The following is a 22,366-nucleotide window of genomic DNA, read 5'->3' as shown; positions in this document are numbered from 1 at the left end:
TTTTTTTTTTTTTTTTAATTTTTATTTCCTTAGGTTTTATTTTTCGCCCCTTGTTGGCCTTATTTAGTGGGGTGACCATAGAGACATCTACTGGCAAAGGCTGGCAGTGATGCCATTGTATACACACATCCTGAGCCCCACGGCTACAATGTGATTATCCAAAGTTGTCTATTTCTGGCTATAAAAGTCTGTCCTGCAAAAAGCGAGTAAAACCCCTCTTGGATTTTTTCTTTTTTTTTTTTTTTTTTTTTTTTTAAAAAAAAAAAGCTAGTAAAATGCCACTATACTGACATCCCAGACTCATGAAAGATGATGCTTTGTACTGTTGTGGTTCCTGATCTGTAATAGTTGCAATACCCACGTGTAAGCCAAGGATTTTTGGAGTAGTTTGCAATGTACACTGGCTCTGTATTTTGTTGATCCTCTATTCTGGCTCCAAAGACTAAGCCTTTTAATACTCATTTTTCCCTTTTGAAAGCATTGGTTTTGCAGATTTACTAAATTAGTAATTCATCACTTAGCTATGTTTGTAAATTTTTTCAGTTGCTGGGGATGAACATGAAATAATTGTTGACAGGAATCACTGTTAGCAGTGTCTTTTCCAGCCCATAGATTTTCTTTTTGCTGAAATGCATGATGTGCCTATGAAACATAAATATATAAAGCATGACACACACATTCCAACTGATTTACAAACAAATAGTTTGTATGTTGTTATTTTGCTGAATTCAGCAAGGGTTTATAGGAGTTTCTGGATCCTTAAGCAACTGAATAAAGTGATTTTTAGAAGGCAAATCAATCCATCAATATTACATGGTCCTATTTTGTTTTTCTTGGAGCATATTTAAAATTGTACATTTGAGGTGTCAAGGTTCAGGAGTCAAGTGCTACATGTGATAAATTAAGCAAAGGTCAGAGGCTATGCAATGCAGTTTCAGAAGATTGTCTACCTCTGCCTTTGCAGCTCATTCATGCTGAAGTGATGCACTATGGGAATTACTACCAAACTCTGCTCTGCAACATCTGCTCTCCCTAAGTGAGTTAGTGCACGTCAGACATCTTTATGTCAGAATATTGCAGTGATGGATGCAGTCTTCAGAAAATGCTGCATAAAAATCTGGTGTGCCGTTCTGGCCATTAAGTGAAATTACTATTTAAATTAATGGCGCTGTCACAGTTTATCTGTGCAAAGAATGAACGCTGATTAGGGTATTAAGTAATTAGCAATTTATCACACTGGAACAAGGTTGATAATAATTAAAGAAGTAATGGTTTACCAAAGAAACTAGAAAGGGAGTCACTTCTTGTTATGTGAGTGAAATCTTGGCTGAAAAATTTAATTCAGTTAAACAAAGATGAGGTTCGCAGTGAAAGAATACAGCCTTGTTTGTTTCAATAGAAAAACAGTTCATTATCAAAATTTTAGTTTGCCTGTCAAAAATCCCTTGGGGCTGTCTGAGTTCCTTATTAGTATTAAATTGAGTCATTTTCTGAATTAATTCTCTACTTAAAATTGGTAGAATCCGAGGACAATTTGGAAAAAGGGTGTGAACAGGGGGAAATATTTACCTCTTGGAGAGCTGCTGATCACAGTTTGATTTCTGTGAATGGAACCAGCCCTGAAAATAGGTAAAGTATGCAAGTAACATCACCATTTTGAGTCATTCCAGTGATTGGAATGAAATGCTCTGAATTTAGTAGGATCATACCCTTAAAGAGTAATTTTCATTATGTATGACTTCCTAAGAGAGATTTGCTGCAATAAATGGCAGTGAGAAAAATGGCCGCTTTTGCATGTGTTTTAAATGTCTACATACTACGGAAATTATGCCAAATACAAATTACTTTGTACATGTAACAGTATACCACAGCCCTGTTTTTTTTGTGGTATCTTTCTAGTAATAACATTTATTTCGTTGCCAATTATAGAGGTGTTTGTAGCATTTGGTTCAGAGTTAAAATTTACCCCTTTCTTTAAATGGTGTGGGGTTCAATGCTGGTATTTTACAGTTGCAGAATCATTCATGTGAAAATTACAGTGGTTATGACAAGCTTTTAATTTTAAAATAAAATTATTAAAAATAGAAGAAAGACTGTAGAATTAATTTTGGCAGCTTTTCAATTCCACTACAGAAATACAAATTATATTTAGATATTAACTTCTTAAAGAGTAATTCTCTGTATCAGATGACTGAAGCTTCACTGTGAGTATTTGGCAAGTCACCCATTCAGTTCTACATACCTAGTATGAACCCCCACTTTAAAACATAAAATGTAATGTGAAACATTCTGGAATGCTAAGATGCACTGTTGGAAGACTGCCCATGTAAGGGGGGATGAATGAGACCTGACTGGTAAGTACATGGAGAAGCTTTCTCAATTTTCTACATTCCACAGGAAATTTTCATCAGCACTCTGTCTTCGACCTGCTGTGCACATTACTTTGGTATGGTATTTCATAACAAAGGTTCTTACAAAATTTCAGCAATTGTGATGTTGATTGTAGGGGATCCCTGTTTATTTCTCTAATTCTTGATTGTTTTCAGCAGGTCTAGAAGTCAGGACGCTTACTTCAGTCACCTCACGTTCAAATTTAATCTCACTTCAGCTAAATCTGCGTAATTCCAGCTGCTGATGGTTTTATACTAAGCTATATTACATTCAGAGCTTTCTCCTTTCTTTATCTATTTATTTATTTACTTACATTTCATATTCAGATGTATATTTTTTGTTTGTTCATTTCAGGGATGTTCTGTTGTGGGCAGGAATACGTGAATATGTCAGATACCATATGCTGCTCAGGTTCCAGTGGTGAGTTCCTAGCACATGTTAGAAAGAATGACCAAGTGCCAGTAAAATGCTGTGAGACTGAACTTATTCCAAAGAGCGAAGAATGCTGTAATGGAGTTGGATATAATCCTTTGAAATATGTTTGCTCTGACAAGATTTCAGCTGGAATGATGATGAAGGTAATTGATAGAATATCTCTCGGTAGCTCTGATTTGACGATGGAAAGAGAAATACACTGTTCATAACTATTTTTCTAAAATAGGAATATAAAAACTCTTGTGTGCATTATTCATTTTCACATTACATCCATATTAATACCAAATGAGTTCACCATGATTGATGTTATTGCAATGAATTCTAAAGGAATTAATAATGATTAGCTGCCTCTGTGAAGTGTTGCCCAGCACTTCAGATTAGTACAGTGGCTAAAAGCTGGCATACTAACAAGACTGGCATGTATAGCCAGGTTCCGTTCTGTGACCACAGTTCCTGATGATGTTCCTTAAGTGGAAATTGAAATTGAAGTGGCCAGTTCTGAAGTATAAAAATGCTATTACATTTCAATTTGGGCAGACAGTATGACATAGATTCCCCAACCTCCTAAAAAAACTATAAATAAAAATAAAGCAATTGATATTTTCGTGGTAGACTTCATCCTGATCCTACAGAAAACCAGTGGCAATTTTGGCGTAAGTTTCAGCAGTACTAGGATAGGTCCCTGTATAACTTTTAGCAACGAGGGTAGTATATTTTTGGTGCCTTTCGCGCCTAATGAATTATACAGTTTATTTTCACTCTGTTTTAATGCAAGAGTAAACTAAGCACCATAAAGGCTAATTCCACCTTTTCTAAGAGTGGCCAGTGACTATAAATATCAGCATGAGACAATTTGGCCAAACTTTCAAAGCTGCGAAGTCTTGCAACTCCCGTTGAATTAAATAGAAATCTTCAAGAATTAGCATCTTGGTGTTATACATAAGCTGTAAAAATATTGTCAACTGTTATTACAATTTTTGTTTAAGAAAATGAACATTTCAAAGGATGGAAACCCTGTTTTTATATATGTATATTCGTTTATATATATTTATATTTATTGTATATTTATATTTATATTTATGGAGAGAGGGAGAAAGTGGGTGAGACAGAAAGAAAGAGGGTTGGATATTGTGAATTCTACCATATAGAAATCGGGTAGATATTGTGGAATTTATCACTAAAGTAAAAAGAAAAACAGACCCCATCCTGCCACATATAGGTGTTCCTGTATCCTTTTCGTTCATCTGCTAATACACAAATATTTCTTCCATCTTCTTCTTTCCATGTCAAGGTTTTAATGTAATTTCATTTTCAGACTGAATAATTTTCTCCTAGAGAAAATCCAAGTGTTGTGATGAGTCAGCTACTGTTCCTCAATGCATTGTATTAGTAGTTCATGCAAGGCAAAAAATGGCTGCGAATAGGTTAATGAATTCTGGTAGATAACATGCTAGATCCATGCCTCAGGTATAATGTACAAAAAAAGGAAGCACTTTGTATTTCACTTACCCGCAGTAGAAAAGAGATAGCAGTGCTGGCTTTCTGGTATGTATAGATTTACTAACATTAAAAGGACTGATATTCTGAGCCATATTCTGGTGTTACTTTATATGTGAATCCAATCCATCTATATCCTACATCTTATATTGATATCTATCACAATGTAATTTTTGTGAAAGTGCCAAGTTTGGGAAATTAAATTAGCTGAAGTTCATAATCAGCTAACAAACTAGTTTCAATAGGTGAATTAAGGAAGCATTAGATATAATCTGTTTGATTTTCCTTCTAAAGTTTTAGCCTAATGGGCAGAAATATTTGTAGCAAATATTGCAGTACATTTCTTCCTGCAACAACCTATATTTTATGAGAATTATTGCTCTCTAGCTTATGGTTTGGCAAAAATATTATTTCATGAATTTTAATGGAAACGTGTGGATGTTCAGTGTATATTTCTATTTGTGTGAATTGTTCTTTATGGGTTAAATCTGCATCAAAGTTTGCAGAGGTGCTCTTACTGCAGCAAAACTGCTGTTTAGGAGTGATGTGGTAGAGGACACAATTTATGTTGCCCATGGATAGAGTTCTCAGCCTTGACAGCTGCCAAGGAATTGCAGAGAGCCTCTTGTGTACTTGGCAGTGTGAGGGGCTAGGAATTTGTTATGGATTTGCCAGGGGATATTGGCCTTTGCAGAAGCAGAATGTTCAAATACTCAGATAAAATCCTATTCTCATTTGATTATAGACTCTTCTACTTTCAACAAACTCAGCCATTTGGGCTTCTGGTGGTTAACATTTGTGATTTTTCCATGCAAGGACCCTACCAAAAAAAAAGTTTCATTTAGAAAGGATTATAAAAACATTAAACACCAAAGACAGTAGGTTGGCCTTCAGGCCAAGGGCTGAAAGGGTCTCCCATATGCTAGAAATATCAAGGTACTCAATGTGGTTGCTTGATTTATATGTTGCATAAAGACAGAGAAATACTAATGGAAGCATTTGTAAAGAAAGGAAGATGCGGTAAATATATTAAAATTGTATGTGTACTCCTTAGGTAAAAGAAGAATGCAAGGCTAATATCCTTTGCCCTTTAGTTATGGAGGCAACAGCACATTGTGGAAAGTGTGACTTTGATCCCAGGGAGAATATCTGTGCGTGGATAAAAGGTTCACAGAGTGCTACAGAAAAGGAGATAAAGGAAGGTGTGTGTCCAGCTGAAGAGGAAACTGTCTACACAGGAAGTCCAAACCAGTATTCGTTTACAGGTAAGGAAAAGTGGCATATCAGATTGGTGGTTTGCTGGTGTATTTAATTCACTCTGGAGGAAAAGATGCTATCAAGTATTCTAATTAAATGTGAAGCAATTGTAGTGAAGTAGCATTCTTTAAGAATTAATCTGTGAGTCAGGCCAGTATCTTCAGGGAAATGAAATGAGTAGCAAGAAGTTCAGTGAATACATAAGGTCTAAACTTGCTTTCACAAAAGTTGACAGAAATATTGCTATATCAGAAAATGGCCCTGACTAAAAGAACAACTTCCATATCTATCTGTCTTTAAACAGAAGTAGTCCCATGGGCACAGAAAAAAAATAAACAAAGGTTATTTTGTATTTTGATAAGACTGGGCTGATCCATATGTAACTTTCTTTTTCTAGACCTGAACCTCAAACCTTTTATCACATATGAGTACAGAGTGGCTGCTTGGAATAGCTATGGAAGAGGCTTCAGTGAAATTAGCAGAGCTGTCACTAAGCAAGATGTGCCACAGGGCGTAAGTCCACCAAAATGGGCCAAAGTGGATAATCGGGAAGACATGATACTTCTAAACTGGGAGGAACCACTTCAACCGAATGGTATTGATATATGTTTAAAAAAGAATATGTTCTATCATTCAACTGACAGTGTTCCAAAATCACAAAATGTTTCTTAATTAATCACTGGCACTGAAATATACGTATTCCTAAACTTTGCAAGAAGAATTTGCTGTAGGCTGAGATCATTTTCATTGCAAATAAAAGTAGAGTCTAACTTCACAGAAGACAATTTAGTATGTCTCTGAGAAGTGCCCAGAAGCTTCTTTTGAGAACAGTTGTAATAATAATTGGCAAATATGATCAGAAAATCACAATCATGTTACAAAATATTTGGGGATTCGGGGGGGGTGAGTGGGTGATACTCATGTTTCTTTCAAGGAAATCTTGCTTATGATTTTCAAACAGTGAGAAACTTGCAATAGGTCTTAATAAAAATTGAGAAATACTGAGATGTTGATGTAGAGGTTGAAGAGAGTAGCTGGTAATTGACATTAACCATTTAAATGGGATGATTGTCTGTTACAGTGGTCACCTAGAGATTTCATTTAATATTTTCTGTGTGCAGAGCAGGTTATTATAGTATACCATCACACAGGATTTCTCAGCTAACGAAAGGGAAAACTTTCTTCCTGCAACAGGTCTTGTTATTCACTATATCATTCTCCGAAATGGAATTGAGCGTTTTAGAGGAACAGAAATGAGCTTCACAGACACAAGTGGTGTCCAGCCATACCAAGAATATTCATACCAGCTGCGAGCCTGCACTGTTGCTGGTTGCGCAGACAGCGGCAAGGTTAGTAAATTGGTCTTTATGGAACTGGTGCCAGAATTTTACCAGCCAGTGTCGTAACAGAAAAATGCTTTTGGAAAGCTGTAATTTGAAGACATGGTGATTATTGAGTAAGCAAGTGAAAAACATCAGTAATCTTATTTGGATTCAACTACTGACAGGTGATTATTTGGAACCTAAGGTTGATACAAGCAAGCAGAAGAAGAAAGCAGTATCTCAGTCTTGGCAAAATTGCTGAAATTGCACTGTAGGAACTGATGTTTGTTAAAGAGAAAGCTGCACATGATAGAATGGAGTAAGGAATATTAAAATGCACTTTCTCTAAGCCTTGAAATTAAATCCTTGCTTCTCACTAGAAGGTCTATAGCCTCTTCTTCCTTGGTATTTCTTAGTTTATCTGCTTTAGCTCTAGTCTATCAATTTGTTCAACAACCTTCTTATTTAGAGCCTCCTTCCACTATACTACCCTTCAGTGGCTTTCCATGTCTGTACCTGCTTCAGGCTTTACACTCCCTTTGTGTACAACCTGCCCCTGCTTCAGTTTTAAGCAAACAGAATCTCTTCCCTCCCTTTGTCACTGCTTCATTTCCTCTTGTATCACTCTGAATCATGGATGCCTTTCACCAGCATTACTATTTAACCAGCTCTAGTTTCTATTCTGCAAAGTACCAGTCTTATTCATCATTTGGAAAAACTATTTCTTAAGTGACCTCTTTTTCACAATAATATCCTTGCCTCTATGAAAGTGAATTTCTAGGACTGCAAGTGTAAGGTGTGTGGGGCAGAGGTGGGGAATAATGACTGTTCTTTGTAATTATAAAATCTATGGGACTGAAAAGTTGATTTTTTATTGAAAAGTTGATTTTTTTTTTTTTCAGTTGTTTAAATGTTTTTCTTATGGGTGCAAATCTCAGCCGAAAGTATAAGAAAAGAAACACTGATGCAGAGGGATGGAGATAGGCTCATAGTCCTCCACCTGCACACAGAGCTGTGGTCTGGAAGCTACATAGGCACAGTTGCTGCAACCATTGTCCTGAGCTAATAAATCTTGCTTATTTCACTTGTCTGTAATTAAGGAGTTTACTGTTGCAAACACTGACATCTGCAAATAGGGACTGATTCCACCAAATGCACTAAGACAATATATAATAGAGGGCACATTTTATATTTACAGCATAATATAAATATTTTACGGTGGTAATAACAGAAAAAGAAAAGTGGTTCTCAAAGAGAAAAAGGTCTGACTCACTTATTAAACCAGTGTAATTTGGAAATGCCTCTGTAGGAGATGGTAGAGATGTGTCAATAGAAAATTAGCTTTTTCCTCCTTCTTCTTTTTTTGTAGAAAGAGCTTAACAAGTGCAAAGTTATTCTATCTTTCAAAATCTTTGGTTCCCTTACAAAAATATGGAGTTGCAAATATCTACAATAGAGTTCAGATTGCATGGGATATATGGAGGCTTAGCCCCATGTTTACTGGTGCTTAAAATATATGAAATCAGGCAGTTAAAATGCAGAGACACTGACAAACCATATGGAAGAGAGTTATCAAGAGTTTTCAAGCAATACAGTTTTTGTTGTTTCACCCTGTGCTATACATTGCAGCTAGAACGTGGTGAACTTGTTGTGATAAATTGTAGACATAGACTTATGTAATGTATTCAAGGTCAGATTTCATTGTGAAAAAGGAGGAAAAAGTAACTAGTTCTCCAGGCCCTTGGTAATGATATGCCAGGCCAAACAACATTTTAAAACAAAAGTGACATTCTCATTGATCATGGTATCTAGTGTACTATTACATTAAATTGCTGTTTAATTCATATGTCTTCAGGTAGTTGCAGTCACTGTCCAAGGAGTCCCAGAGAGTGTTCAGCCACCAGACATCAGTGCTTTGAACTCAACAGCATTACATTTAAGCTGGATTGCACCCAAGAAACCAAATGGTATTTTAAAACAAAAGTGACATTCTCATTGATCATGGTATCTAGTGTACTATTACATTAAATTGCTGTTTAATTCATATGTCTTCAGGTAGTTGCAGTCACTGTCCAAGGAGTCCCAGAGAGTGTTCAGCCACCAGACATCAGTGCTTTGAACTCAACAGCATTACATTTAAGCTGGATTGCACCCAAGAAACCAAATGGTATCATCAGAGAGTACCATTACTTATATACACTGACGCTGCAAGCAGAATGCAGCACACAGTGTCAGGTAAGGAGGCAGAGCTCTCTGACAGGTTAATGTCCTGTCCTTAAGGTATAAGACAGTATTAACATATTAAAAATGCTACTTGTCAGTAACTTTTAAATCCCTAGTACTGTGCACAATTTAGAAAGCTTTATCATGACTTTACATGTCTTAAATTTATTTTTTTCAATGTCTTTCATTTCTGGCTGCTGTTTGTTAAAATATTAATAGATTTAATTTCAAAATTTTAAAATAAATCTGTCCAGCTCGATTCAAGATGCATGCTTGTGGTGTGCTCAAGGTCTCAGATATTCTGTGTAGGCTTGCCATCCCTTCACACAGATTCAACTGTCTCTTTTACCGTCATTAATGTGCAGTAACACAATTGAAGTCACTAGTGCTGCTGTGAATGTGTAGCAGTGTAGGAGCGAGAAGGATCCAGTACTTTATGCCTGAGATAATAAAAAAGAAAAGAAAGGGAAAGATCCTGAATTCTGTTTATAATCTTATATATTTTCTAAATACTTGGTGAAATTTCACAAGTGTGTGTATATCTGAAAGAAGCTTTAGTCAAGGGATTTTAGGGGAAGATTTGACTCAGACCTCAAATGTATTATTTTCACATATTCAATTTTTAGTTATATTTGAATGTTACACTGAAGCAAAATTATTCTTAGAAATGCTTCTGTTGAACACAAAACAGGAACATAAACATTCTGGAATACCTTTTTTCAGTCTTTGACCTCAGGTTGCTCATCGAATTCTTGTATCTATGATTTTTAGGAATTCATAAATACATTATTTTTTCCTTTTTTCTTTTCCACCTGAGTAGGAATCTTAGAGATCCATATATTATACACACCATATGATAGCCACCCAAAGAGTGGAAGTTGACTTAGGGCATATAAAACCTATATAGCATATACGGCACTCTCAACCACCCCTCAAAGCGTGAGTCCTGAGTCAGAGTGGATCCCTTAGTGCTTTAAAAGAGGTTGTCCTTGCTATAGTTACTCACAGAGGAGTAAAGAATTGCTGTTCCTTTTTGACAATATCATGCTCAGTGTGAAATTCGTCAACTGTATATTACGCCTGTCTCCATATTCAGTGCTTCTGGACATGAGATATTAAGTAGAGTATGCCAGTTGGTGTTTTAGAATTGCTGTTGTAAGTTTATACTGTAAAGAACACCTACCAACAAGGAATGATCTATCAAACCCATTTGAAAAATACTTCTCGTGCTCCCACTTCCTTCCCAAAGGCAGTTATACCTCCGGAGTAACTGAGATTTTAATGAAAACAATACTGTTTTTCTTACCAGTTGGAAGGGAGAGGAAATGAAATTACCTTCTGAGAAACAAGGATATTTTTCCTTTTGTGTGTCTGTTCCATTAAGCCACTGTCCAATGCTGCCATGTTAAGTCAGGAGTGAAATAAGTGATCATTCCTCCTGACAGTCATAATCAAATCTTGTACTGTTTTCTGCAGGAGCTTCCTTGGGTAATAACGTGGAATTCATGGCAGTGATTTAGCAATGTGGATAATTATTGCTCTCTAAATTAAAAGAATAAGATAAAACAATCAAATTTATTTCATACATAATCTCAAATGTTTGAACCGTTGTCTTATTCCCTGTGGATGTATGTTTTGATTTTCTCATCTTCCTTTTTCTTTTTTTTTTTTTTCTCCCAAAACTGTCTGCTTTTCCCCAAGCCACAGTTGAACATTAATGAAGCTGTAGCATTAGCATTTCTTGAGACTTTGAATCTAGGGTCTTGCAAATACCAGACGAGAAGGCTAGCACCTTGCCACTGCACCATTGTCTTGCTGCTTATTTTTAATTACATCAAAGCTTTGGAAACATGATCCCACAAATGCTTTGTGGGAATAGTGGTGAATGTGCTCATCATGTGAAATCCATAAATTGCTTATAATCCTCTCAAGATGTTAAAAAAAGCATTAAGTAATTGAAGACAGGAAGTCCTCAGTTAATTATTTAGAGGTGTTATCAATGCTTTAAGCAAACTGAAGCATTTTCTGCTATCTCACTGAGTTGAATGCCACTGGGACTGAGGGGCAGCAGCCATCATCTTCTCATATTCTCTAATGCAAACAGCACATGGCAGCTTGTCAATAAAAGACCTTTTTATATCATTTATTACTGAACACTTCCACTACCCTGTACAGAACAATTTGGATGACAGTTATGGCATTGTTTCACTTTGTGTTACTACTACTTTACAAATGGGCCTGCTAATGCTTTGCAGTGGGGGCCAGGCAGAGGGTAAGACTGAAGAAAATAATTAGAGGAATTGTAAAAGAAAGCTAAGAGTGCCCTCTTCAGCAGCAGCAGGTGGGTTTATAGCAAAGATTCTTCTCAACTCCTTCTTTAAGTACACTAAAGATATTATCCCAAGTAAGAGGCTTTATCGAGAATTTGTAGGATCATCTTTAGGTAAAAGCCAGACAAGATCATCGATGTTTATTTTAGTAAAAGAAACAATATTAAGAAATACTTTATGACTGAATGGTTTGAAATTCTTTCATCTGAACATATTCTCCATTTCAGGGTAGTGAAAACTGAAGAGATACAGAAATGTTGTCACTGGTCAACTCTGTCTCCATGCAGCACTGAATCATTAGTAATATCTATCTAAAGGATACACTCTTGGGGGTGGAAGGGTTGTGTGAGGCTGTGGTCAGCAATCTGACATCCTCCTGAGTGAAATTCCCACGACGGGGCCCAGGAGTGTTAGCCTAGGAGCTAATTACTGACCTTGCTGGAGCCATACCCACAAATGGAGACAAACAGTATCAGAAGGAATTGATTTGGCTAATAGAAGAATGCTTCTTAAAAAATCACTCTTTCACAGCCTTTTGGCAAATGACAAATGCTGCAGTAAGAAAATAGACTGCTAAGTTAAAAAAAAAGAATAAAAAAAACCCCACAATAATAGACCAAAAAAGAAAAGGAGGGGAGAAGTATCCTCTAGTGAACAATCAAGTAGAGAAATTGGAAAAGCAAAACGCTGTTTATGTTTCAAGATTATCTTACTTGTTATTTTTATTATTAATCACATACATAGATTTGCACAGAGCTGTCCAAAGCATACATAAGACAAGGTGTTTAATGCAAAGCTTTAATAATCTAGATAAAAATCTGCTGTCACTGCTCCATGTATGACTAGAGGTTTCAGGTATCAGAATTTCACCGATAAATTTAGTGAAACCATGTGCTCTTTTTTTAATGCCCATTTTTCTCTTTAAAGTGTAGTTGTAAATGAGTATTGCTTTATTATGCATGTTTCCTTTAAAAGTGAACATGACTCCCTTTAGGGGAATTCAAGTAATTTGTTGCCACAGTAATCTTTTCTATCCTGAAATGTTAAATACTTGGCTTTCCTCCATGCCTTTGCCTCTCTCTAGTCTGCAACTGTCATTTTCTCCCTTCTTACCTTTATACACAGTGTTCACATGATTTTTCTTCTCCTCCAGTTCATGATTAGGTTACAGCCAGGGCTGTCCCTCTGAGTCATCTCTTTATTTTCTCTCCTTCACATCTTGTTCAATTTGTAAGCAGCCTGCATGTCTTCCATTCAGTATTCTACCTTTCTACATAATTGTTGCTTATTCTTTCTCTCTATTTGTTTGTAATATATTTTAATTAAAATATCTCTGTAATGGCTATAAGCAAGGATTTGTTTATAAACAAAGATCTTGGCCAGACATTTTTTCTTGTCACAGAATTGCATTGTTCATGAAGTAATTACAATTAGGCACATGAGCTATGTCAAAAGTACGTTATTAAGGTCACAAAGCCAAGCACTTAAAAATTGACCTGTATACTACTTATGAATTGACCTGTATAATCCTAATTCAGCCTCTTTCACACAAGCAGTCTGCATTACACAGTAGCGTAGTCATTTGTACGCAGGGTTACTGCCTCATTCAGTCCACAAGCTCTGTCTCTTCTGGGGAGGAATAAAGACAAATAAATAAAAAAAGACTCCTGTATGCAGGACTGCTGCCTCAGCTTTTCCTGTGTTTGGTGGGTTTATTCCTTCTGGGAATCTCAGTGTAGACGGGCCTAATTCTGCATCTGCCCAGAGCTAAATTTCTTTTCTGCTCGGCAGAAGTCAGGGAGGCGCAAGCCCGAAGTTTGTGTGAATGTGGAGAACAGCGAGGGAGGCAACAGGGATAGTGCCAACCCAGAGGGATAAAATGAGGATCGCTGAGGGGCTGGCGGCATTGGCCACCAAAAGGAAGAAAGGAGAAGAGGCAGTGTCCTGAGAGGGCAGCCCAGTGGCAGCACACAGGGCGGCCTCGCCGCTGCAGCACGCTCCCACATCAGCTCTCTGTCAAGCTGCTGCCAGCCTCCCCTGGGGCCTTCCCCCAGCCCTGCCCCGGGACCCAGGACCCCATTTCAGCCCAGCCTGCTGCCCTCAATCCCTGCTCGCAGCTGTGCTGGCCTCCAGCCCTGCCCTGCCCAGCCATGGGCCCTGACAAGCCAGGGCCACCCGCGGGCCCATGTCCCAGCCCAGCCCCATCCCCAGGGAAGTGCCTGGCCTGGGGCTGCCCCCGGCCTGCCCCGCTCGCCAGCTGGGGCGGTGGGACAGGCCCTGGCAGGTCTCCTGTGGGATGCCGGATTAGAGAGCTACAGTGAATGAAGTGTGGGACGGCCTGGAGGAGAGACTGATCTCTGGATCGACACACTTGGCTTCTGTCCTGGCTCTGCAGGACGTTCATTTCTGTTCCGGCTGTGGTACTAAGCAAGACACATCTCAAGTTTTCACAGCTCATCATAACTATGTCGTCTTTATTTTCCAGACACCCTGCCTGAGCCCTGGGGCCTGAATTACTAGTTCCTGAGCTCTCAGAGCTGCAGCTGAAGGCACCAGGGGTTGTGCTCAGATATATAAAGTTTTGCACAACACCAGATACTCTGACAGCCAGGTTCCAGGCATCCCAGATGGTCTCCTGGCAGGTCCAGGGAGGTTTTCATTTCTCAGTCTCTTTGTGTCTGCATCTTGTTTCTGAGTGAGAGAAATCTTTTTTTTTTTTTTTTAAATTCTTCTGCTACTGCATTAAGCCATTTGCAATGCTTAGCTGGTTGGTGTTAGTAAAGCAACCGGACACTCTAGGGGTGGTCACTACAAAAAAAGTCTTGAATTACATACAATTAGAGAGGCCACATGCTGGAGGGAATTTTAGATAGGACTGTGCCACAGAGCCTGTACACAAACGGGGTAAATTTGTATTGTACAATGTCCTAACGCTGGGATTTCCTAGTTTATGAGTGTTCAGGTTTGCAATCTTAATATTTTCACAGAGTTTTTGTGTATAAGTTGCTTCTTCTTGTTATACTGTTTGTCCCGTTTGCATTCAGGAACAGGAACTTTTTTTTAATGTATGATGAGGTGTTAACAAGAGGGTCCTTGAAAACATGCGAGAGAGGGGTTTTCAGTGTTTATCCTGGTAATATAATTTTTAAGATCAACTTTGAGAAATACCCAAAAGAGTAGTTTAGCAAAGACCCTGTAACCAGGGCTGGAGCATGCTCTGTGAGGCAGTCTGATCAGCAGTTAAAGCTGAGCTCTGAGGTGTTCAAGACAGGCTCACAGAGGTCTGCATCTTTAACGGTTAACTGTAAGAAGCCTTTAATGGGCAGAAATGGCTATTTTAAAAGCTTAGTATCTTAGCCAAATTTTGGGTACAATTTTATGAGGAGTCCTAAAGTCAAATTCTTAAGCCGCAGGCAACTTGATGTCAAATCTGAAGTCATTGACACACAGCACAAGGATGTTTGAAAATTTCCAAGGAAAGGTCAAAGCAGTATATTCTCTTTTAGTCCCATTCAAGGATGTCCAGCATAGAAGGTTTGAGCTGAAAAAATAGTTTTAAAAAAATTACAAGTAACTAAAATTAATATCTTGTAATGGAGAGGGCTTGGTTGTCAGTCCTGCTTCTAACTGCTTTATAGCATTTATAGTAAAATCTTGTAATAAATAGGAAAAAATAGGGAAAAAAATTGAACAAAAAGAAGTTGAGAAGGGGGCAACAACAGAGTATCTTTGGACTTGTTTGCAATATAGTAGAAGATTTTATGTTGAAGTAAAAGAGTATTTTATTATCTTTTCTTATTGTTGCAAATATATTTGTAATAAATTTTCAAAACATTACAGGCTCTTTAGCTTTTCAAGTCCAAAACTCTAAGCAATTACACTTTCAGATGCTTATCTGTTGAAAGCCTTTGAACTTCTATGACCATTACCAGTGATGGAGATTATGTCTGTGCCAAGAATGTTTACGTGCCTTTCAGTTTATTTTTAACCATTTTGTACAGACAGAAGCATAGGTGAAAAACCCCGACTAAACACACCCTAGAGACTGAGTAAATTTTCCCCAGATGGTAATCTGGGCTCAGATCTGGACTGTTGTTACTACACTGCAAGTGCCATCTAAGCTAATTGATTTGAAGCTAATTCAGATATGTCTATATAAGGGGCATCCATAGATCTGTTGCAGCATAGACACACATTCAATCTGAATTGTTTTGTCAGGTCTTTTAAACTAGTAGAGGATATATATCTAAATTAGCAAGAATTCACCATTTCAATATTATTCAGATGCAAAATTAGAATGGGTCATACTTTACGTTTGCCAAAAATACTAAAAGTTAACTTTAAGTCCAGTAACTTTCTGTGTAGTGATACAATTCTTGGGATGCCTGATGTCAACATCTCAGTCTAACCTCTGTTTGCTCTTTCTAGGTCTGCAGCCATACACTAATTACAGCTTCATGCTTACTGCATGCACATCTGCTGGGTGTGCTTCTAGCCAACCACTTTCAGGTCAAACTTTACAAGCTGCTCCTCATGGTAAGGGAAAAAGATGTTCTTATAGAACTGCAAAGAGATGGTCATATGGGCTTGTATTTTCTGATGGTTTAACAAGGTGCAAAACTCCACTATCATCCATCAAGATATCATGTATAAATTTACACAAGAGAATCCATCTCTCGTAGAATATTTGTATCTTAACACACTCTTTATACTGACTGCCTGGCACTGCTTTTCTACTTTCTTTCCGTGACAATTTCCCCAAGTTGATCTTTAAGTTAGCGAGGTTAGAATCAGCAGATGTATATTTTTTAAAGCACAAATAAATATGCAGAGACAACTGGGCATAAAAAGGCTGCAGCCTTTGGTCTTGTTCTCCATTAATCTGTACCTTGTCTAGTTGGTTGCGTTTGATATAGGATAAATACAGAAAGTGTGTTAAATTTTGTCATTCTCTCTGGCAATGTTTTATGCTTTCATTACATTGCTGAAAGCAACAGCACAAACTGTGGGAAAGGAAAAAAAAAAACCCTTTATGTTTCTCTCACAAAATTAAAATAGTGTCATTGTGATGTTAATAGGGGTATGGCCAAAACCTCATCATATCATAGTCAGCTCAACAGAAGTGGAAATCTACTGGAGTGAACCAAAGAAACCCAATGGACTCATTACTCAGTATCGATTATTTCGTGATGGAGAACAGGTTTTCCTGGGTGGCAGTACAGACCTGAATTTCACAGATGTTAACCTGCAGCCTAACAGTAGGTAAGGCATGTTAAAGAGCTCTGGTATATGTGAAAGGTGGCCAAAATATATGTACGTGTGTTTGTGAAATGTACAAAATGTAAGTTACATTTTTAACAAAAGAAAAATCTCTTATAGTATTACTTAATTACTGAAAGATTAGTAGAGCACTTTTAGGAGGCTTCCAAATGTTGGAAAGCCTTAATCAGAGGATTTCTCTTTTTTTTTAACTTTTCTAAGAATAGATCACTGTGATTCAAAGAGGGGGAGGCTTTTTTTTTTTCCTTGGGTGGTTGCTGGTGGCTCATTGGTTGTTTTTTTTCCCTCATGGAATATACTGAGAAAAATTTAAGTCTTTATATGGCAGACAGCACTGCACATGGTTTATAATGTTTCTATGCATATTGAACATACTGGCTCAAAAGTAGCAGCTGCTGCTATTTTTACAGAGGCCATTCTAAATTGTTTTTGACACTTTTTGAGTCAATACTTCTCTCTCTTATGTAAGCTAATGTGAATTTTAGTATTAAAATTATTCTTATGATAAGTAAAGAGTTACTTTTCTCACATCACGAAAACCTAAAGTTGAAAATCTTCACTAATGCAGTATTTGTAATACTCTTTGTATAGTGTATTCACTTTAAATTGGTGAAAATGGAAATGTTTTATTACTGATATGCCTAAAGCTTCTAACCGTAGTGTCTACTGATCTTTTTGTGTTTGTGCAGATATGTTTACCAGCTGGAAGCCAGCACTTGGGGCGGCAGCAACACTAGTGATAAATATGTTATACAAACACCAGTGGGAACACCAGAGAAAATTCATGTCCCATATAATGTCACAGTAATTGATGCATATTCTATATTTCTAGCCTGGGACATGCCAGGTAAAAATGTATTTCTATGTAGTACTTTGTAGCAAAATGAAAGGATGGAAAAATTAGTATATTCAGGCAGGCAGCTGAATCATTCTGATATTTTTATTCTTCGTATTTGGTTTTAGTGTTTGTGTGATTTAAATAACCAGTATCTAAAGCTGCTGTTTCCTAGAGACATACTATTTTAATAATATTGACCTATATACTTGACATGGGTATTGAGAGGGTTAGCTGATCAAAAATCCGTATGTAAATTTGATCTTGTAAACTATTATTGAATGCAAGTATTAAGGAAAAAAACCCCAATTACACTGAAAATAAGTTTTCCCTTCTGTTCAGACTAACCTGAGTTATTGACAGGGAAACCTGCCAGCCTTTTGGGTTGATGATGTCTTGATAGCTATCCTGGCAATTAAAATGTCCAGTTGTCCTGCAGGCATGCAATGTTGAGCTCCTTTGACAAAAGGTGTAAGAGCGTGACACAGAGATCCTGTGCTGATCCTTTGATCTGATTGGGTAAATTTTATTTGCCAGAGCACCATAGTGTTATGTGGACATGTTACCTTACAGGAGGGTGGGTCAGCAAAGGCCCAGAAATATTTTTCTTCTTGTTACTCTTCTTCTGAACATCACCAGGTTGTCTTGGCCCACTACAGAGGAAGGCTAAGAAGGAATAATTGAATAATAGCATCTTTTTATATGAGACTGTGCTCTGTTTCATTAATATAGAGCATAGCTTAAGTGATTGGTGTACTTTACTGATGTTATAAAAATGATATGCTGTAGTTATTGTGGGACAATGAGAGCATTGTAAATGGACAATTTTCTGTCTAGCGTAGTTCATCTCCAGCAAGGTGTTATCCAGTTTCTAGATACTGGTTTTTTCAGTTAAAATGAGGTCAATTTTTTTAGAAACTTCAGATGTTTGCATATTGCAATAACAACAGCATGTGTTTTATCAATGAACTCAGGGAAATTTTTGATGTCTCCTCTTCCTAATTATTTGAGATGTTCTTTCCTTGCATAGCAGTCACAGTAGAGTCAATTGGCATGAAAAATAAAGTCACCTAGAAAAAGTATTTTGCCTTTAAGGCTGGGATCGCAAGTATTGTGGCAGTGCTTAGCAGCATTCACCCTACCCATTTAAGCAATGATTAATAAATCTATAATACCCTGAGCTGTCAATCTTTTAGTTTTCAGAAGCACAAAATCCATTATAGAAATGCTATAATATATGAAAAAGATTAAAATCTTAAATTAAACTTTTCCCCTTACTGCCTGAAAGGATTTAGAATCCAGCAGAAGGCAGGTGAATTCGAATGGCACATAATCTACAGTTGGTTTTATTGGAAAGTGACTCAAGCTGTATTATAGTTTTGATAATAAATATATTTTAAGGTACAAAATATTCAGCAACATTATGAATAGATTTAAAACATCAGAATATACTGGAATAGCGTAGGCTTGTGAAGAGTGGGGTGTTTCCCAGAAAAGCTTGTCCTTGTTGTTCTAGACCTTTTCTTTTCTAGCTGCTCGAATTCCTGTTACTCGCAGTAGGTTACAAGCCTGCAAGGAGAATCAGGCTCTGTGTAGCACATTTGGTTGTGTTGCAATTAAGATTGTGCGTGCAAAGGTTTATGTATTCCTGAAACCACACGATCAGAGGGGTGAGGAGGAGGCTGGACGTTATGGCTCTGTAGAGGATGCAGGGCTGATGTATTCACACAGCTGTAGGAATCATTCTCCTCAGTCAGGGGAAGGCACATGTCCTTCTTCCCAGGTACTGGACGCACCTCGAACTTTTGTGGATATTTGGTGACTCAGTCCCTTCCTCTCTGCGTTCTTGTTATGGGGCCAATTATTTAATTTTTTAAGTAAGAATAAGGGATTGTTTTTCATACAGTGCCCCTGTTGGGTAGACAGGAAAGCAAAACTTGCTGTTCCTTTTATTGTAGCACCTCAGGGCCACTAGCTGATCTTACAGGAATGGGGAGTACTAACAGCAGAGAAATGTTACTAAATGCTACTAATGCTACTAAAAGAAACCCTGTGTACAGAAGCATAGGTATATGCAGAAGCTACAAAATTAATTGTTGACCCTTCATAATCCTGCTTCATGCTCATCCTGAGACCTCTATGCTCCTAGGTTTTTTTTTCCAAGAGCAAGACTGCAGGGGATGCAGGTAGAGGTTTATTTTGGAGGTTCTGATCTTCTGGAATGCATACATCCCATTAACAGGTCCTATGCGAGCACACGTCTGGAGCCACATACATCCCCAGCTTGGCAGGATTAGCCTAAAGAGTCTACAACTTTTTATCCTTATTTATGTCATTGTGCATGGAGTAACTTCTTTTTTTTCTGGTCTTTTTTTTTTTTTTTTTTTTTTTGTGTATGAATCCTTGTTTCACAATAGGCTATATTGAGCTAATATAGGTTTCCCTTATAAATCCAGAATGCAGCGTTTATTATAAGGATTGTCAGGCTTGGCAGTCACTCTTGGACGAGACAGTTATTTTAATTGGTATAGTCTCCATGAAACCAAGTTTTGATGAAAGGGTAGTTGGTCATAGTGTCTTCCTGTCTGGGGATATCAGGGATACTTTGGCATTCTATCTTCTCATCTGCTGTAATAAATTTGGATCAAATAATCACCCTCAGGATTAATTATGGGCATCATATTACACAGACCTTCCTTTTGGATGGCTTTAATTATAATGTTTCAACATCTGTAATGTATCTAAAACTTACGACTTTATAGATTTGTAGCATTTCAAAACTCCTGATTTAGCTAAATAGCAAGGTGGCCTAGTAGTGGTTAAAGTGATAGATTCAGAAAAAATATTTGACACACCTCACTCACTATGGAAAATAGGACTTTATTTTCTGAAATAGGTATCCCATTATCTTGTGTTGCATTGCCTCAGTGCACAGACCTCAAAGGTATGGTACATTTCACTGATACGCTACAGAAGGATATGTTACAATTATTATGGAACAACTATTAGTGCCATGGATAGAAGCAGAAAAGCTGAATGGAAAAAAAACGCCGCCACATAATTCTCCCAAGGCATATCCATAAATGTTATTGATAGGTAGGCAGGTAGCCATCCTGCATTTCAACTCATTGACAACCCCACTGGTCCTCGCTGGGGGCCTGATTCTTTTAGATATCTTCAGTTGCTGCTGGTGATACCATGAAAAGTTCATGTTCAAAAGAGGACCCTGTCCTCTGCTTCTAGATTACTTGCTTCATATGTTAATGATCATCTGGATTAAAAGGTCTTCTTTCACCATTTATTTCTTTTTCTACTTCATCCACCTCTGGGTTTGCTTATCAATTAGAATGAAAGTGGTGTAACATGTCTGGATTCCTACTTTATTCTTCTTGGGATCAAATTTGGTGTTGAATGACATTTATTTGTCTCTTAGCTTTGTCTCTTAGTTTCCTCAGCTAACCTGGTTTCTCCTTTATTGGTGGCCTAACAAATTGTTTTGACTTTTGCTAAGCCGATGTTACGTTTCCTCATTTTTGTTTTCTCATGTAAATTATTGTTTGCTCCACATCACTGTAGGACAAGCTTTTCAAGCTCAATGTCCAAAGTTCTGCATCTTGAAAGCAGTCAGCATCTCCAGCTATTACTGTCTTCAGAGTCTTGTTGGGAGTACTTGATACAACCAGAATGAGATATCTGGATATTTGAAGCTCAATGTAAATACTTAATCTCAAGAAGCCAAAGAGGTTGTTTTATTCTGTGAGGTTAAATATTAAAATATAACTTTACTCTTACTTGTTTATAAATAAAAGATATAACATTCTTATTTTAGTATTTTTTTACTATAAGTGAAACAGTTCAACTATTTTGCTCTTATTGTGATTGGGTTTCACATCATATTAAACAATTTTTCAGCAATTGACTTCAAACAGATTTTTGGTGACCAGTCTGTAAAACAGACTGTGGTTTTTTTTCCCCCAATTCTAAGGATCTTGTGCTGCAAATTCTATTTTTGAACTACCCTAGTTTTGAAGTGCACAGAGCCGTTAAACCTAGTTTGCAGTTTTGCACAGAATTGTCTGTTAAATGTTATCCATATATGCCCACAAAAAAACAAGGTTTAGTTTGATTGACTTGTCCCATTGCAAAATGTGCACCTGCTGTGAAATGAAGTCGCAGAGAAAAAAAGTGGAATAATTTAACTTTTTTATTTGTAAAGATAATCAGGGTTTTTCTGATTACATCTTAACTTCATAAATGTTAAATAACCTATCAGCATCTAGTTGTTGTAAATTATGAAAAAGAGTATTGCTGGGAATATTAACCAACTAAATCCTTGTTCTTTAGTGAACATGAAAATGTGTTATGGCAGGTTGTCATTGTGCTCATGGTAACTTTGACACCAAATAACAAAACTGCCATTTGCACTTAGAGTAAATTGGTTCACTTGTGCTTTTACGGTTCCTTTTATTCTGACATAAATTTATGAACTCTGGAACTAACCAAGTCGTGTGGTTTCCCAGCTGACTTTAACAAATATGCCCATTTTGTTTCCTTCAGTCATCAGAGCACACAAGGTAGTAGTTTCAGACTGGCTGCAGATGCTGAAGGCTATTCTGGAAGAAAGGTTTTTTTTACAAGTTTCTGTGTTGTATGAGTGTATATTTTTTATTTTTCAGATTATAAAGTGATCCTTTGATCTTAGCAGCTGATGAATTTCATCAAAGTGTAGAAGGATTTCCATTGAATATTGGAATTTTTCAGGATGCTTACTTGGTTTTATTTACAATTTCATGTTC

General features: G+C 37.2%; 1 protein-coding gene across 1 annotated transcript in view; it reads left to right on the top strand.

Moving 5' to 3' along the window:
• LOC104072384 (usherin-like) overlaps positions 1-22,366 on the top strand; it is a gene marked incomplete at its 5' end in the record, with an annotated part of 182,513 nt that overhangs the window by 97,390 nt on the left and 62,757 nt on the right. The window contains 9 exon segments of the mRNA XM_009572809.1: positions 2,746-2,969; positions 5,378-5,588; positions 5,978-6,175; positions 6,775-6,929; positions 8,958-9,087; positions 9,090-9,137; positions 15,884-15,991; positions 16,534-16,717; positions 17,425-17,582. Of these exon segments, the coding sequence (XP_009571104.1) occupies positions 2,746-2,969; positions 5,378-5,588; positions 5,978-6,175; positions 6,775-6,929; positions 8,958-9,087; positions 9,090-9,137; positions 15,884-15,991; positions 16,534-16,717; positions 17,425-17,582 (1,416 nt within the window).

The sequence above is a fragment of the Fulmarus glacialis genome, unplaced genomic scaffold, assembly GCF_000690835.1.
Source record: "Fulmarus glacialis isolate BGI_N327 unplaced genomic scaffold, ASM69083v1 scaffold1102, whole genome shotgun sequence".
NCBI classification, from domain to species: domain Eukaryota; kingdom Metazoa; phylum Chordata; class Aves; order Procellariiformes; family Procellariidae; genus Fulmarus; species Fulmarus glacialis.
This window is presented reverse-complemented; position numbering and strand designations above follow the sequence as displayed.